The sequence below is a fragment of the Quercus suber genome, unplaced genomic scaffold (genome assembly GCF_002906115.3).
Source record: "Quercus suber isolate HL8 unplaced genomic scaffold, Cork oak 2.0 scaffold_161, whole genome shotgun sequence".
In the NCBI taxonomy this organism is placed as follows: domain Eukaryota; kingdom Viridiplantae; phylum Streptophyta; class Magnoliopsida; order Fagales; family Fagaceae; genus Quercus; species Quercus suber.
This window is the reverse complement of record NW_027069622.1, coordinates 1,003,039-1,021,077: the sequence shown is the minus strand read 5'-3', so window position 1 is coordinate 1,021,077 and position 18,039 is coordinate 1,003,039. Positions and strand designations below refer to the sequence as shown.

General features: G+C 40.1%; 1 protein-coding gene and 1 non-coding gene across 2 annotated transcripts; one reads left to right on the top strand and one right to left on the bottom strand.

Moving 5' to 3' along the window:
- Positions 1-2,264: 2,264 nt before the first annotated feature.
- On the bottom strand, positions 2,265-6,972 carry LOC112024120 (H/ACA ribonucleoprotein complex non-core subunit NAF1). The gene is made up of 4 exons (XM_024056760.2): positions 6,724-6,972; positions 5,421-6,350; positions 4,526-4,603; positions 2,265-3,573 (listed from the first exon to the last, which is right to left on the bottom strand). Exons 2-4 carry the CDS (start codon positions 6,348-6,350, stop codon positions 2,455-2,457), a joined length of 2,127 nt encoding a protein of 708 aa, XP_023912528.1. The 5' UTR covers positions 6,724-6,972; the 3' UTR covers positions 2,265-2,454.
- A 4,750-nt stretch (positions 6,973-11,722) lies between these two features.
- Positions 11,723-11,937, top strand: LOC112024137 (small nucleolar RNA U3). Its single transcript, XR_002884105.2, has one exon. It is a non-coding gene; the product is annotated as a small nucleolar RNA U3 (small nucleolar RNA).
- Positions 11,938-18,039: the final 6,102 nt, after the last annotated feature.

Below are 18,039 nucleotides of genomic sequence, written 5' to 3'. Positions count from 1 at the left end.
TCTTATGTGTGATATTTGTTTTTTATTTCCATTATTGAATTCATTTACCATCATTTTCCCCCCAAGGAGCTCTACTGTTAATAGTGGTTCCAATTTCATTTAATGGAATGGCATAATATATGGCCTGCTGGCTGCAGAGATGCATTCTTGTGGGAACTTGTAATATCTCGAATCAAATTTTTAAGAGCCTTGTAGCTCAACTGATTACTCGCGTTTCCAATGAATATATGTTGGGTTGAAATCCCCCATCTCCCAACTATCAATTCAAATTGTCTAACTCAAGCAAAATCCTTAATGGAGTAACCCCCTATGGTACTGAAACAATTTAATCAGGCAAGAGAAGCATTCTTGTGGGTACTATTGACTCAAAACGCTGTAGGAATTAAGATCCTGCTCATCATAAACGAAATGATTTAAGTTGGTGTGCGTGTGCAATCTACTGACCAATGAAATGACAAACGTGAATATGGTACACCTTGAAATTGGTTTACTAAAATAAAATAAAAAACCAAGCAATCGTGGTTCTATAACCCACGTGTCCAGTCCCTAAGTAATTTGTTTTTTGCGATATCAATATAAGATCACAAGTAATTGATTTTGATTTTACAATGGGAACATGATTCAGCATTCGTTTGGCCAGAAATAGGGTGGGCTCTTTGTCAATCTGCCAATATTGATTTTCTAGTGGGTAGTTCCCTTATTTCACACACATCATGATGTGAGCATAATATAAACTCAAGACTCATGGAGTATTATTGTATGTCTAAGTTCCCATGAGTTCACATTTGATCACAAGAATCCTAAAATTGTCAATGGCCCACTCTGCACAAAAAAGGAATTTCGAACTTTCATGTTTCACATGATCTTGTCAAAAATTCCTTGAGGATATCCAGGACTAGAGATCTGATCATATGTAGTCATTGACCCCCATCATTATTTTAATTTTTACAGTCAAATCCAAAAGAAGGAAAATGAAAGAAACGAAAAACGGGCTTATAGAAAAGATATATATATATATATATAAAATGCGGAGCGAATTTGGTTTGTAATGTGTCAATGGGCTCAGCTATTGAGTTTCTATGGTCTTTATCTTGGAAAGGGGAGGAAGAGGACTTGACAAGCAATCAAGCATATTGGTTTTCTATGGCCTATATGCATGACTACCAACAGACACAACAGCTACCTCCCCTACTGCTTTAAAGTCAAAATCCACCTGCTTGTTGGGCTCCTCCACAAGCATGTTGGTTTCAAGTTAATTATAGATGGGGTTGTTCTTGAAGAGATACAAAAAATTAGAGTAGGTGCAAAGTTGTCAAAATCAAGATCCTACGTAAGATCGTGAGAGGTAGGTGAGATTGTTAATTGTCAGATTGAATCGTGAATCGTAAGCTCCTACATTATTTGGAAAAAAAAAAATATATATATATATATATATATTGGTATGCTAAATAATTACATAAATTATATATTAATTGATATAATTACCATACATCACTATATCTATTTATAAGCATCATTTAAAGAGACCAAAAACCTCAAAACGTGACACTTTATTGGGATTTTTTTTTTTGAAACATTTATTGGGATTTTTTTAATTAGGCCTAACTGACACTCTTTCTATATTATAGTGGAAAAACTTGGTCTATTGAGATTTTATTTTTCATTTTGGTCCAACTGAGCCTTCTGTCATGTTAAAGAAGATTACAAGAAACCAAAGTCGTTTAGGATCGTCAAAATCATACAATCCTATCAATCTTGAACGATCGCAAAGATCCTTGAAATATCCAAATCGTTTTGGGCATGTGAGATCGTAAAATCGTAGGATTCATATCGAGATTTTGACAACCATGAGTAGGTGTTTTAATCCAAGACGATAAGAGAGTACGAAATCAGATGCAGGGGAAGCTAGAGCAATTGCAGCAGCTCGGGTATAACCATCTCATGTTGTCCTTTTGATGTTATTGAGGGGTGATTCCTAGGGGACCATAAAAGACTTACAAGCAGAGAAACAAGTTCAATCTAGCGTTGGGCATATTGCTGATTTGGCTAGAGCTCAGGCCACTGCATTACACACAAATTGCACTGTTTTTGCTTATGTGCCTGGGGGAAAAATGAGGGTGTCATAGATTAGCAAGATTTGCAAAAGGGCTGTCGGAATATGAATATTGGGTTGAGGTTCCGCCTTTTCTGTATAGTGCACTTTCTAAGGATGTACTGTTTACCTAATGAATGAATTTTCATTTTCCATTACAAAAAATAAAAAATAAAAAACAAAACTAGGCTGCCTCTGTTACAATACCAACATAAGAATCTGCAAGGGTATTGTTTTTTGAACACATTATAATTTGCATATATTAAACAGATATGAACAAAGTGATTCCAAAATTGCATTGGCCATAGCCTATTATAAGTCAAATTCCACAAGTTTTAATGCATCGGGGCACACAAAAGCCATCACTTGGATTGCTGCTGTGCTCTCCCACCTGCAAAACGACCACCCCCTCGACGATATGGTTTCCTTCCACGACCAGAAGATGCACCCGCATTAAATTGTTGGGCAGCTTCAACATTACCAGGAGCAAAAACAGATTGCTGCATAGAGTTTTGTTGGACTTGTAAACCATTGGACGAAATTCCAGGTTCTCCCACATTCATTGATGGGTGAGTAAGTTGGCCCTGTAAACCCATCCCAAATGCCCTTTGATTGAAGTCATTTTGACCCATGAGCCCTTGTGCATATGTGGGTCCAACTCCTGGTAAATTAGCAGTAGGATGTGTCTGACTAGGATCAAAATGCTGTTGAAATGGCATTCTGTTTGGCATAGGCATTTGACACGGATGTTGATGAGGATTCTGTGAGAACCAAGGCATACCATTACATGGAAATCCATTAGGAAAGACTGCACCCTGTGGTGGCTGATATGCCATCCCATTTGCCCAAACTCCATTTGAAGGTGTGTTAAAACCAATGGTCTGTGCTGTTGGTGGAAATGGTGGAATGAAACCATTGCCAATACCAAAACCCTGTCCTATGGAAGATGAGGATGAACCACGATCAAAAAAGGCTGCAGAAGGTGAGAAATTATGCTGACTTTGATTAGATGGTAGGTTCTGGGGTGAAGGTTGAGTATTTTTCCAGGGCCCATCCTTATTTCTGACCTTCCTTCTATTGTTTTTCCTGTTTCCAAAATTCTCGTCTTGTGTGCCCCTCTTTGTCATTTTTTGCATTCTTTTGTACTCGGCCTCTTTTTCATCATCTGAAAACTCTGCCTCATCTGACATCTCCTCGTCATTTGCACCAGATGCATCATACCCTTTCTGGTAAAGACTCTTGTCATTGAGCACATGATTAGCAAACTCTGGAACAAAGGAGATCAAAGAGCCCTCATGGATCTCAGATGGGACTTCACTTTCTGAATTGTATCTTATCTTATAGTATGGATTTTTGACAGGTCCAAATATTTCATCCACAAACCCCAATGGAGATCTGCTTTCAGTTACCCAGAGGATTGAACCCTCACTAATAGGGTTGTGCTTCTCAACTCCCTCTACAATGACTTGGGCACCAAGAATCTGCAAGTAATAAATAACATCATCAAACTGATCTAGCCAACACTGCTTTGAAATCAATTTAAAGCTGCTTAAGGGGTTATCCAGCTCCTAAAGCTACAACGTTCAACTGACCAACAGAGTTTATGTCAAAATATATGGTTCTGCCTAATAGTTAAGATCAAATTCTTGGGCCAATGAGCTCCAGCAACTACTGTAAGTGGTGTGGTAGTGGGTTAGTGACCCACTGGGGGCATGCATTATTTTCCATGAATTAGTTGTTTGTCGCTTTCATTAAACTGATGGGAATGCATTGCCAAGAAACCAAGAAACCACAATTGATCAATGTATAAACCATAGGCACATAGCTAGGCATTATCATCAGCCCTATACCTGTACAACTTACCTTCAAGTGTCAACTACCAATATATAAGCAAGGCCTACAGGCCAGTTGTGATAACGCTATACTTCTTATTCCAGCCAATGAATAGCATATATGCATGTTTCATTTTTCCAGTAAAAATAGAAATAGAAAACAAATAATAATATATAAATTTTAATTCACTAATAGTCAAGTCGTAGACCATGGGACTCTAATTTGTTAAAAACTTGAAATTGTTTCAACCACAATAACTTGTTGACTAGACCAATGTGTTATTGGCTACGAGTCTAAGGTAGCATTGCAGAGAGAGAATTCCTAAAAAGCCATTGCTTGTGGAAAAAGTGTGTTGACAAAACCAGGGTTTGGAATGATAGGTCGATTCTAGTCATCCCTACTCTAAACAGGCCAATCAATGCTCAATAGGAAAAGGTTATTGACCTCAATGATCAAACATGAAAATGTTTTAAACTTTGGCCTCGCACAATGTCAGGTCAGTATACAGTTGGAGTGGTTATCAATACTTAAAAAGGTCATGAATCAATCAAAATAATAAAAATAATAGGGTGATATGCTTATTGTTTTCCACGAACTCACCGATAAGACAACTCCCACAGGAAGCATCTGATGATGTGGTTGCAGGGTCTCATTCACCGGAGGAACAGGAGGGAGGACCTGCAATTCAATACAATTTATTGCCGGCTGTGATATCACTTTAAAGGAACCAAAACTTAGCATCATCAATGGAATAAATAAGCAAGTAATCCTCATTAGAAACCATATTTTGAAATAGAAAGGAAAGAAAAGCATGGGCGTGTTTCTTGTGCAGGTATCACAAGTTAAATGCTATCAGAAAATAGAGATGTTGCACTTTGTTCAATTTTCATGAATCATGTGGTTTAAAGGTTAAGTTTAACAGGTCAATTACCCCAGGGTAACTGACATCCAACATTTACATAGCCTAAGAACAACTAGTCCTTCATATTAGAACTCTTGTTTGGATTGTTTAAGCTTGTCATTTAACCATTTTCAGTTTCAGCATACTTGGTTGATCATTAAATTTTACTTCCCCTTTGAGAATGAAGATGCTTATAATTTTTTAGACAACCTGTTTAAAAAATTAACTAATTGTTGCTTAGCAAGGTACTAATGCACATAATGTTTAAAATAATAAGCTCCTATGGCCACTCTAAATCAGCCAATTCAAATTTACACTCATAAATTTCAGGAGCAGGATATGATTAAATTGCTGCAATAGACACCCAAACCAATTGTCCTGGAAGGGCAAATAAAAGACAGAAATCAAAATCTATCCTAACCTGCAACAGCAACATCTATCAAAGCATTTAGAGCCATTATCCAATCAAATATGCAAGTTTTACCATGAAGAATGCAAGAAATACTCAAATTTATTCCTCAAGCTACAAAGAACGCAAATGAGACAATTAGAGAGTAAATTTTCAGACACACAAAACCAAAGTGACATTTGTACCTCAAGCTCATGCTTTGATCTAATGGGTCCCTTTGGAGCAGCACCTTCATCATCTTCGTCCTCTTCAAAATCACTAAAACTAGCCATCAGCTTTCCATCATCTTCATCAATTTCCTCATCATCATCCTCCTCCTCCTCTTTCGCCTCCTTGTCTTCATCATCTTCAGTCCCACCAACCATCTCCTGCAGACCAGCATCCCTTATCTCACCTTCTTCAACTTCACCCGCCTCATCAGCACCATCCATTGCCTCCACCTTCACTTCCTTTAGACCCTCCTCTTCCTCCTCCTCATCATCACTACTATCACTACTCGAAGTCGCTGCCTCCACCTTCGCTTCCTTTAGACCCCCCTCCTCTTCCTCCTCGTCATCACTACTATCACTACTCGAAGCCCCCTCCTCCGATGAAGACGAATCAATCTCAGACTCCGAACTTTCACTACTTGAAACCGAACTTCCACTCTCATTCCCATCACTTACCACCTCACTCTTCACCCCACTTCCACCACCACCATCAAGACCCAAATTCCCAGGCTCAACATCCAAACTAACCCTCCCCATCTCTTCCTCAATGCATTTACTAAAATTCCCCAACTTTTCCCTCTCTTCTTCCTCCTCCACCTTCACCTTCACCTCAGCAACTTTTGGCTCAGACCCATCACCAAAATTTTCAGTCTCCATCTCCTCCGCCTTCACTTTCACTCCAGAATTAGACCCATCAGCCCCAAACTCAAACAGACCTATATCAGCCATACCAGGTACAGGTATATCCTCAAACCAATCCTTAATGGAATCAAAATCAGGGAATGAATCAGAGAAGGAGAAATCAGTGGCTTTTTGATCTGAAGGGTCAAGTGGGTGGCTTGAATTCTTGAGCTTTTGAACTGGGTCTAGGTTTTCAGTAGTGGGTTCAGAGATAAACCCAACCATCTACAACAAAAGAAAAAAAATAAAAATAATCAGAAAATCGAGTTTTGGTGTCTGTCCAACACTGTCACACCCCGAACCCAATTATAAAGATAGATACGTGACAACAGCCGCACGCTTATAAAGTAAGCACCCTACAAGTCTGCAACGCCTTATTTTAGTCCAAACCCTTATCCCTTCACATTAGTAATCCATTTAGCCTATGCTCTTCTATTATCAAGAGATTCACCACCTAAACCATTCCCAACCCAATACATGCATTGAACCCGTAGGATTCCCAATCCAACAAATTGATCCAATAATAACACAATATATCAAACCCCCATCAAAATTATAAAAGAAAGGCTTAGAATGGAAAAAAGGCTAGGGTGATTACCTAGACTTAGGCAAACCAATACCGTAGATGCAACCTTTCTCAATTCTGAATAGCAAAGTAAGAGCAGAGGGTCGGAAAGGGAGCAAGGCATAGAGATGAAACTCCAGGACAAAATGCTGAGAATTGCAGAGAGCTGAGAACGTAGTTGTGGCGGCGTGGTCCAATTTTCTAACAGAGAGAGAGAGAGAGAGAGATCAAAGTAACGGCAAAACTAAAACGGGGAGGGAGTTACGGCTACTAAGGGAAAAGTGATCAGGGTTTAGGGTTTTATCTAGTTCCAAACGCAATTACCCAAAATACCCCTATCTTAACTTATTTCTTTAAAAAATACTAGAATATTCACCTCAATTTCAAAAGCTAATATAAATTTAATCCCTCAACATAATTCTCGAAACAAATACTCCATATTTATAAGATAAGAATTGCTAGACTTTAAAATTTCTGGGTATTACAAATAAACCCAACCATCTGCAACCAAAGAAAAAATAAAAGTAATTGATGTGTGTTTTGGTAAGAAAATTTAGGTGTGTTGTAGAATTTGAAACTCTACCAAAGAAAAACCTTTGTTTGATGGGTTTTGGTGATAGCTGATGATAAAAATGGAGCAGAGGTTTTGTTTTATTTTGGTGTTTGTCTAACACTTAAACCGTAGTGAGTTGGGGGCTAGAGTTTTTGAAGATTTTGGGTACTAGTAAGTACGAGACAATTGGAGATGTTCCGGTTAATTATGCCCTTAAGGCATATATTAATAAATTATTTTAAGAAATTTTTTATCAAGAAAAGAATTTTCAATTCTCGATAAAAATTTTCCTAATTTTCCTAACCGGACCCAATTTTCAAACCGACAATAAGTGACATGGTAAATACTATTTTATAAAATTGGTTTTCATTTGACTTCATTATTAATATCACTTTTTTACTCATTAATAACTACTCGCTACATCAATAATTTATAATAAAAAAAACTTTAAAAAAAAACTGATAAAATAGTTTGTACCTTTGCCATTTTTCATAATATTGCAAGGTAAATAAAGAGATGAATTATTACAAATAGCAGTTTCATCACTTCATGATTTCAAAATTATAACTGAAATTGTATTTTTTTGAACACAAAATTTCTAAGCACATGTCCTACGAGTAAATTGCAAATCACACCTTTTTATAAGGCTCAGTCTAATGGAACATTTAATACTATGTCGGATATTACAACACCAATTAGGTTATATTCAGTGCACAAAAATACTACTTTTCCAGGTTACTTTATTTTTATTTTATTTTATTGTGAAACTATGAAATTTCATTCAACACAATAAAGGTTCTGCACCAAGTGCTAGTACATTCTCAATACATGCAAGGTTATCCTCTACCTCTAATAACCATGTAACAAAGTGTTGGGCAAATTAGCCTTATTTCCTAGCTCTCTTTAACATGTGAAATTTCCATACGACCAAAAGCTTGCAGCTGTAGGTCAGTTCAATGATAACATTCTCTAAAATTGTTGTGGGCAGCCATTGATTTTTCCTTGCAGGACATTGCAAAGATTGTTGGAATTGCTTTCAAAGATAACCTCATGTATACCAAGTACCAACCTTTAGTGCAAAGATCACTGCGACCTCCATTGCTTTAGCTTTAGCTTCTAGTTAGCCTAGCAGAAAGTTGAAATTCTTACTTATTACAGCAGCAACACGTCCCAGGCCATCTGTGATCAACACACCCATTCCTTCTTCCTTCTGGTACGTGAATACCACTCCATCAACATTAGCTTTAAACCAACCATTCAGCAGTTAAAATGCATTAAAAAACATTATTTTTGTGGTGGCCTTTCCTCCAAGAAACCCTTGGGCCATGTCGGGATTTGGCCCCCTAATTTATTTGTGTTCTTGTTTGGGATGAAACCTACAATGGGAGATCCCTGGGGTGGGTTTCTCAGTGGTGGATCATACCCTGACCTAACTTGTCGTTGAATTGCTTTGGATTGGGCCTAGCCGAGGAGATTCCTTGGCAACTAAGCTACCCGTTTGAGGTCTAAGCAAGTTACCTAAACCCCAAACTCTATTCTCACTTTTCTCTCATTTATCCCTCCCCCAATTTTTGTTCCAATCCCTTGTTCGACCCCTCTTTCCTCTTTTATTCCCTTATATTAGTGGAGCTCTCATGATGACAAAATATTCCACATGTGTGTGGGTCATACCCCTCCTAGAGCGTAAGTGGCTCTTCGTGTCTATGGCACTATTCCTTGCGTCAAATCTTTTATTGGGAGGGGAGCTTGCAGCTCTAACACTAGGAAGACTATTTAGTAACTTATGCCTAATACCAATTTTGTGTTCAGAAAGACATTGGTCCTAGCCCTAGCAATTACCCCTAACAATGCAAATTATCAAGGGAACCCCCGAGGTGAAGCACATTTGTCCACATTCTGCTCATCTTAAAATAAAAATGAGAACGAGGTCGACCGAATTTAATTGGGCCAAGCCCAAGTGAGACGTGCCTCCTCTTTTATCTCCACGACAATTTTGTATAATGAAATAAAGATGATTCCTTAATAGATTTTTTAATTTTGTACTATGAAAGGGAGATTGATGTGACATTTAGTACGAAATTAGATATAGATTTTTTTTTTTTTTTTTTAATACATCGAATGCAAGTGTAAATCAATTGCGAATAAGTCTATTACAAAAGAGCTTGACTTTATCAAAAGCTAGTAGGTTCTCCACCACAGGTGGTGAGTTATCAAAAAAACACAGTCACAAAATTGATTAGCTCATAGCTTAGCAAGTGCGTCAACACACTAATTTACCTCCCTAAAAATACGCTGAATTTTAGGTTCACAGTAGCTCCTTAATATGAGCGAGGGCTCCATCATAAGATTATTCAAGGAATGGTTGTTAAGCAATATTGAAAAGGTGTTCCTTTTTTCATTTATTAATTTTGCTTTAAATTTTTGTATATTTTTTTTATTTTGAATCATCCAAAATTTTCTCATGCTTTGAATTTTAGATGTTGGCCTTTAGTGCGATGGCAAAAATCACCCATCCAAAATAAGATTTCACATGTGAGCTCGAGAAATATATCTCCAAAATTAGGGAAGAGTTTGTCTACCATTCACATCTTCTAAACTAATAAAAAAAGTAGTAGTTTTATGACCCCCAATAGGGTAAAAAAAAAAAAAATCCCAACGTTGTTTTTGTAAGTTAGGCGCTTGCTTTAGATTCAAGAAAAATTACTATGAAATTTTGTTGATTAATTTGAAATGTGTTAAGAAACCATTATTATTTTTCTTTAACTTATATTTTATTAACATTGAAGGATGCAATTTTTATTTGTAGTACATTAATTTATTCTTAAATTTTTGTATAATTCTCATTATTAATAGTGAAAATGTTTTGTTCAAAATTTGAACCGCACTACTACAACTAAAATTCTCTTTTACTTTTTTACAAAAACAAATGACGTTATCATTTACAAACATTTTAGCATGTCACATAGATATATATGTTTGCTAAATTAAATGAATGTCACTTGGTTTTAATGATTCCAATCTACATTTCTACAACATGAGGACAGACACCGGTTTAACTTGAAAAAGTTTATAAACAAGAAAAAAAATTTGCTAATATGACAAATTGTTAGTAATAAGCAAAAAAATAATGTCAATAATGAGTCCATATAAGAACTAATAAATATTTTTGTATCTACAGCATTACTTATTATGTTTTTTTATATATTAGGATTACTTATTTTGCTTTAAACAAAAATATATTTAAAATAAAAAAGTCATAGGCCATAGTCGTAGCTAGAGGGTAAGAGGCTGTTTGGTTTTTGTGTTTCCATCGCCCATAACTCTGTTTCCATCACCCATAACTCAAAATATGTGGGTCACAGTTGAGAAGTCTGTTTGGCATTATTTTCAATTTTTTTTTCCATCACTCAATTCTCTGATTTTTGAGTGATGAGTTATGAAAACTGAAAACACATTGTAGGTGTTTTCAGTTTCTCAAAACTCAATTTCAATGGCATTTTCGTAATTAAACCCACATACCTGGACCCACGGTCAGAGCAACACACGTGAGGCACTGCTTTTGATGGTCTCTTCAACAGCTTTCTTCTTCACTTTCTTTCTTTTTTCTCTCTTCTTTCTGTGGTCTTCGCTGCACTCCATTCAGTTCTTTCCTTCTTCTTCTTCTTTTTTTTTTTTTTGTTCTTCATCACAGAATTCATTTGGTCTTCACTGCAGTTCTTTCTTTCTTTCTTTTTTTCCTTTTTTTTTTTTTTCATCATAGAACCCATTTGGTCTTTGCTGTAGTTCTTTCTTTCTTTTTCTTTTTTTTTTCTTTTTTTTTTTCACAGAACACATTTGGTCTTCTCTGCACTCCATGACCGAGTAAGGATGTCTCAGCCCATTTAAAAAAATCAAGAAACAAACTTTTCAAGCTTCAAGATACAAACATGAATGGGTTTCAAGCTTCTAAAATTTTATGGGTTTGGGTTTGTGTTTGGAGAGTAACAAGGGTGAAGGGGAAATGAGAGAAGAGAAAATGGTGGGAATGGGTTCCACGAGTAGGCTTAACAGAAGGGTTTGACCAATTTACAGGTATGGATCCTACAAAAAAGTAGAAAAATTTGAGTAATGAGAAGTTGAGTGAAATGTGCCAAACGGGTTGGTATAAGAAATTGGGATATTTTAAATGACGAGTGATGAGTGACAAAAATTGAGTGATGAATGATAAGTGATGAAAAAAAAAAAAAAAAAAAAAAACAAACAGCCCTAAGATACTAAGATTGACCGAGTGATTAAAATTTAAGAGTTTGCTAATTGGTCCAGGGAACTAAAGGGGCATCTTTGTCCTTGCGTAGACAGCAATGAATGATGTGGGAGGTTTAAAGGGGCAGTTGTGTCAATCAGAAAGTACCATGATTCTGTAACCCAAGCGAGCTTGTCCACATCGACTATATGGTTAGCAAGACTTCAGTTTATAACACTCGTTTCAGCTAGTTGGTCACGACCTTACTTGAACAGGATCTGTTCTATAGGATCGTACCTCTGTATCCTGATCACAAAGGAGACAGGACCCAACCCGGTGGATGAATTGTGGCCGTGCGATCAGAGCGTGATTAACGGCCCTGATGCATCTGATTTAAGCATCAGTCTGTAGAGGATCGTTCTTAACCTGGGCTTGCCTTGGTTGGGATGGTCGCATGGCTGTCTGACGGGCTTCCTAAACTTTTTGTTTTTTTTATTATAGTATAACAAGGTGTTTGATAAAATTTCCAACTCCTTTTTTTTTTTTTTTTTTTTGGGCAACTTTTTTTGTACGGCATCTGGAATGCAATAGAAAATTGTGGTTACAAAATTGATGTTTTATTATTATTCCTATGTGTACAGAGGTGTTTGATAAAAAATTTAAGTGACGTTAGCAAAGAGGGTGATGCTGTTGTTGTTGTTGGCCTAATACATGTCACTTCTATTTGTTAGAGATTGGATAATGTCCTAACAACTAGGAATGTTTGGTTCTAGCTGTGCTACGAGGTTATATCTTGGCTTTAGAGAAGGGCTTATGGTTTTTAGATCAGTATTATCATGGTTGAATTTTTGTTGCAATTAGATTGAGTTCTCATAATCATAATAACATGATCTAGCAAGCAGAACAACCACTTTGCTGATGATACCATCTCTGATCACCACAACGATTCCTGCCTCGTTAGCTCTAGTACATTACCAGAACATGGGCAGTAGTTTCTGTTTCTTTGCCAAACTCCTCGCATAAACTGTCAGGAGTTTTATGTCAACGGAATAAATTATGTTTAATAAGCTTCAAATTGTTGCCTCCACATTAAATACTTTTTGCTGAAATTTATTTCATTCCTGCAAGTTGAAACTCACTAAGAAGTGAAGAGAATCAGAGATGATCAGTGGGCAGATGTGAAGTCACTTTGCAGACACTAGGCAATAGGCAAATTGAAACTCAAAAATTCGATCTGAAATTTTCATCCTTCCAAGTTCCAATACCGGACCCAAGATTTCAATTGATCGAATGGCAATCGAATGACAGTCAAATCTATATAAACTGTTTCTCTTGAGTTTGCTTCTTGTACCAATGATCTTAAATTTGTATGACCACATTACAGACTCAATTGGCAGTTACATAATCATGGAATTCACCAACTAAAACTTAAACATCATTCCTTGCTTTGTTGGCAATCAAGATTCTGCAAGTTTCCTCTCTCACCTCTCTATTGTCTGACCCTAAAGTATTTTTGTTGTTTGGTCAATTGATATTTTATATATTTATAAAAATGGGTTCCATTGGAATGCACTTCATGCATGCATAATAAATGACCCTAAGTAGAGTTGCAACAAGTAATTGTGTAGGTAAAGGAGTATATTCACAAAAGGTGGAACTTAAGGAGCATGATTCATATAGCAAGTGGTTTTAGGCAAAACACTTGCTCGTGTATTTCATTATATTGTCTTTCAAATGTTGGAACTTAAGGAGCATATTTATAAGACGTAATAGTAGAAATTTGTTGGTTATTTTTGGCTTTAAAATTTCTTTTCTTCCTTATGAGCTCTAGAGGACCATGTTTACTTAATTACTTGTACCGTAAAGCATTCACGTCCTATCTAGTAAACCTTAGCCAAAATTTAAGGTAAAAAGTCAATGTTATAACAAAAATAATTAATTAATTACAGGCTTTTCAAACACAACCTACAACCTAGTATTGATTTTCTTATACATCCAATTAAAACATTCATCATATATCTTTTGATAAGAGATAGATAAAGTTTGAATAAAAAAGAGAAGAAAAACTTTACAATACATTACAGGTTCTTAAAACTTGTTGAGCATAGTCAAAAGTGGGATTTTTTAAGTCTTTCTTAATTACCATACTTTTCAATTTGGTTAAGAAAATGTTTTTGATGAGCTAGATGCTAATGCCCTTAAGAGACTAATAATTCTGGTCATACTCAATGCACAAACTTTCATTTTTGTGAGATTTGAGAGAGGTAAAGATAGATGACAACCTTACCTCCTGTGCGCGCCCAATACCAAAGCCCGTTGGGCTGGGCCTCACTTGGGCTCACAACTTATTTGTATGGTGGGCTTGGATTTCCTACTCTGGGTCGTTCTTCTCGCTAAGACTGAACGTCCTCTCTGTTCTTTCCTCGTGGGTCTGGGTCACCTTCTCTCTCTGCTCACTCTCTACATACACTCTTCTTACCGTCCATTTTCCAACCCCCCTCTTCTCAAAAACTTCCTGTATTTATAGTCCATAGTTTAGTGGAGAGGTCATAATTACTTGTCAACGTGTGCAACCGGCGGTCCACTGTTATCGATCGTAAGTGGGTGGTCAGGTAGGAGTGGGAAACTGTGAGGGTGGCGTTGGAACTTGGTTCCCACCTCTACGATAGTTCTCGGCAGCGGTGGCTCTCCGAGGTACGGCCGGGTAGGTACAGCGCGGGGCTTCCCGAGAGTCAAATATCTGTCACTGCCTGGGAAAGTGTTGCCGAGGAAGGATGAAGAGGCAAGGCTCGGGCTTGCAATATGCGTGGCCCGGGGTGGGCTGCCGGGTATAAGGTGATTGGCCTCATGGGCCATATACCCAGGCCAGGGTCCAAGGCCCAATATAGGGCATGACGCGGGGGCCGTACAATAGCCCCCCCCTTGATTCGCTCCCCATTATCGGGGGTGAATCAAGGGTCGCAGGGGGTAGAAACCCGTCTGGGAAGTCGAAGGGTTGGTGCTCGGTTGTTGATGGGGGCATTAATGCGTCTCAAAAGACGCGATTGGAGTTGACTGGCGACCTGTCCGTCATTACTGTCTGACGGTTCGTGAACCGAGGCGTTACACGTGTGGCAGTTGAGGCGACGGTCCGCGTGTTTTCCCGCCAGTGGATTATTTAATGCTTCTCATTTCACTCTCCATGCTTATAAATAGTCCCTCCAGTCTCTGGTTCTCACTTTTGCATTCCTCATTTTACAATATTTCACTCTGCCGAGCATCCCTCCTTCGTGGTTCTTCCCCTGGCCCAGAACACACTTCCTCCTTAAAGCCCTCAGTAAGTTCCTCTCCTTCTTCTCATTTTTCTGTTTAGCCAGTTCAGTCGATTCTTTGGTAATCGTAGCATTTCTTTTCTCAATTTTCTTTGAAAAACACTCGCTTTGAAATATGAGTTATTCTCACCTCCTTTCCTCCGAGCATGCTTTGGCTAGATTTAGGGAGGCCTATAACGTTCCTAACGACATAGACATTGCCTATTGCAATATGGGTGATATTGACATCCAGAGGCGCCGTGGTATAAACACGGTGTTCTTTCCCTTGATGGCCATTTTAGAGGGTGGGCTTAGGTTCCCGGTTGACCCTCTTATTCTTAGTACCCTTAGATTTTACGGTCTTTGTCCCGACCAACTCCCTCCCAATTTTTACCGGGTAGTGAGTTGTGTGAGTAGGTTGAACCAGTTGTACAGGCTGCAACTAAATCACTACGAAATCAATCAGATGTATAGTCTGTGCGGTAATATTCAGTCGGACTATTATCTAAAGACTAGGGACATAAGGGTACGGCTTATTTCATGCCTACCAGACTCAAACCGAAATTCGGCCAAAGATTTCGTTCGAGTGAGCGGCAATTGGTTTGCCGAGGAGATCCCCTGTGCACTTTCGCCGCGCGACGTTGGTCGGTGACGAACTTTTATTCACTTTTGTCTATTTTGGTTTTGGTCTGGTTATGTTGTCACTAACCCTTGTTTCCTCTGTGCAGAGAGCAAAAGATTCAAGCCGGACCTTAGAGTGGTGCACGTTCGGGACCTGAATTTTGTGCTCAGGTCGGAAATCTTCGTTCACTCGGACGGACAACTCCGAGCGTCTCACCTTATTCTCCGTGTCAATCCCGTCTACTCAACTTGGCAGCCATTCAGCCAAGCTTTACTAGTTGACAGCCCTCTCCTCTCATATATCGACGTCCGGCACGCGAACTTCTTCCCACCAAGACTAACCGTAGGCGAGGCACGTGATCTTGGCCCCCGGTACATTTGTTCGGACGAACGGCAGCCAATCCGTGACGAGTCAGCCGAACGTGTATCTGCCGAGCGTAAGAGACGCGCCCACGAGCAAATCCAACAAGCTCCAGCTCAGCCCGAGAGAACCGTAGAGCCCGAGGCTCCTGTTCGGGAGGCGGAGGGTGCAGCCGCAGATCCAACTGATTCTTCTGAAACAGGATCCGGCCAAGGCTACACCATGGTGGCCAGGAGGAAGATGACGATCGACCGCTTCGTCCCGAGTGCCCGGCCTGCCGTGCAGCAACAACCAACCCCCCGCCAGGATACTTCGCCCCCCGCTGTCCCGTCAACCCGAGTTCGAAAAAGGTCGCGCACAACCGACCAAACTCAGACGGGCTCGGGCAACGTGCCCCCTCGACCTTCGGCCGGTATTGTTATCCGGGAACCGGTGGCGCAAACCGGGATCGATCTGGCGTCTACTTCCCGTGCTCCGGCTGCATGGCGGCCCTCCTTCCAACTCGGCGGCGAGCCTCTTCCATCTACAGCCAGTGCCCGAGTATGGGACAAAGGTTATGGTGGCCGCGTGGCGCAGAGTCTGGCGTGCGGCATCCTCTTGCCCGAGGACCTGCATGCTTTCACGGAATCGACGGACGAGTCTCTGGGAAGGCGTTTGCAGTGGCACACCATAGCGGTAACTGTTTTACTTTTCTTTATGATTCTCGGCTTTCTATTTGCCCATGCATGTGTACTTTCCATTTTTCCTCACAAAGTGAAGGTTGTGTGGTCAGGCTGCGCAAATGTCGTATGTCGTGGACGGGAGGATGAAGGAGCTGGCCGAGGAGGTTGAGCGGGAGAAGGCTCTGAAGGATGTAGCCGAGGCCATGGCGAAGGAGAAGTCGACAATAGCCAAGGAGGCAGAGAATAAAATCGCCACAGCCGTAAAGGCCCAGGCTCTTACCGAAAGGAAATCCGAGGAGCTGGAACGGCAACTGGGAGGCACCGAGCTTAAATTGGCGGAGGCCCAGAGCTTGAACACCATGCTGGAAGGGCAACTAGCTGACTCAAAGGCGGCGCTGGAGGCTTGTGAAAACAAGTGGTATAACGAGGGGTTCGCGGACGCCGAGAATTCAGCGGAACCGGTCATTCGACAGGCCCACAGGCTCGGATATGAGGAGGGCTGGTTCGCCGCTCTACAAGCCTTGGGGATCCCCGAGGATTCTCCGTTGAGGGATCGCAACAAGATCCCTTTCCCGAGCATCCCTCAGACCGAGAATCCCGCACCCCTGGTCATTGATGAAGAAGAGACCTCCAGCATGAGGGAACTGGTGAATGCCATCGACTCTCATGCAGTGCCGATTGATATGGAGGGAACCAGCCACCCCCATGTCGGGGACCAAGCCGGGGAGAAAATCCAACCGCCAACTTCTCACGCCGACCAACGCTCTCAAGAGGACGCATCCTCCGCACATGTGGCAGACATCTGATAGTTTGAAAACCAACCCTTTTTTTATTTTTCCTTTTCTTAAGAATTTTGGAGATCGGAATTGCCTATGTCACCGGGTTGTGGTGACGGAATAATTTGTTCGTTGTCTTTATTTGCAGTTGCCGGGTTTTGGCAAAAACGCTAATTTTAAGTTTTATGCTTCATGAATGCCTTATCGTATTGTTCTTTCGTATTTGCTGAGTAATGAACTTTTGTCAGTTGCCTTTTTATTGTGATGTGTCCGAACATGGCTATGCTTCCACCTGCTCGGTGGCCGTATTGACCCGAGGGCCAGATTTCTGTCCTTAGAACAAAAAGGTTTAGGTTTCCACCTGCTCGGTGATAGGGATCGAACCGAGGGTCAGGTTTCTGCCCTTAGAACAAAAAGTTTAGGTTTCCACATGCTCGGTGATAGGGATCGAACCGAGGGTCAGGTTTCTGTCCTTGGAACGAACAAGGTCTAGGTTTCTACCTGCTCGGTGATAGGGATCGAACCGAGGGTCAGGTTTCTGTCCTTAGAACAAAAAGTTTAGGTTTCCACCTGCTCGGTGATAGGGATCGAACCGAGGGTCAGGTTTCTGTCCTTAGAACAAAAAGTTTAGGAAGGTGCAGATCTGTATGAGAAATATTCTTGGTACAACTAACAAAACATATACAACAGGGCGCGGTGAACTTTATGCTCGGCGTACCGCCCGTTAATGGTAGTACTTCTTTAGATTATGGACGTTCCACGGCCGGGGCAGCTGTCTCTCGTCTAGGTCTTCCAAGAAGTAAGCCCCTGCGCCGGCCACTGCAGTGACCCTGTAGGGTCCCTCCCATGTCTGTGCCAATTTCC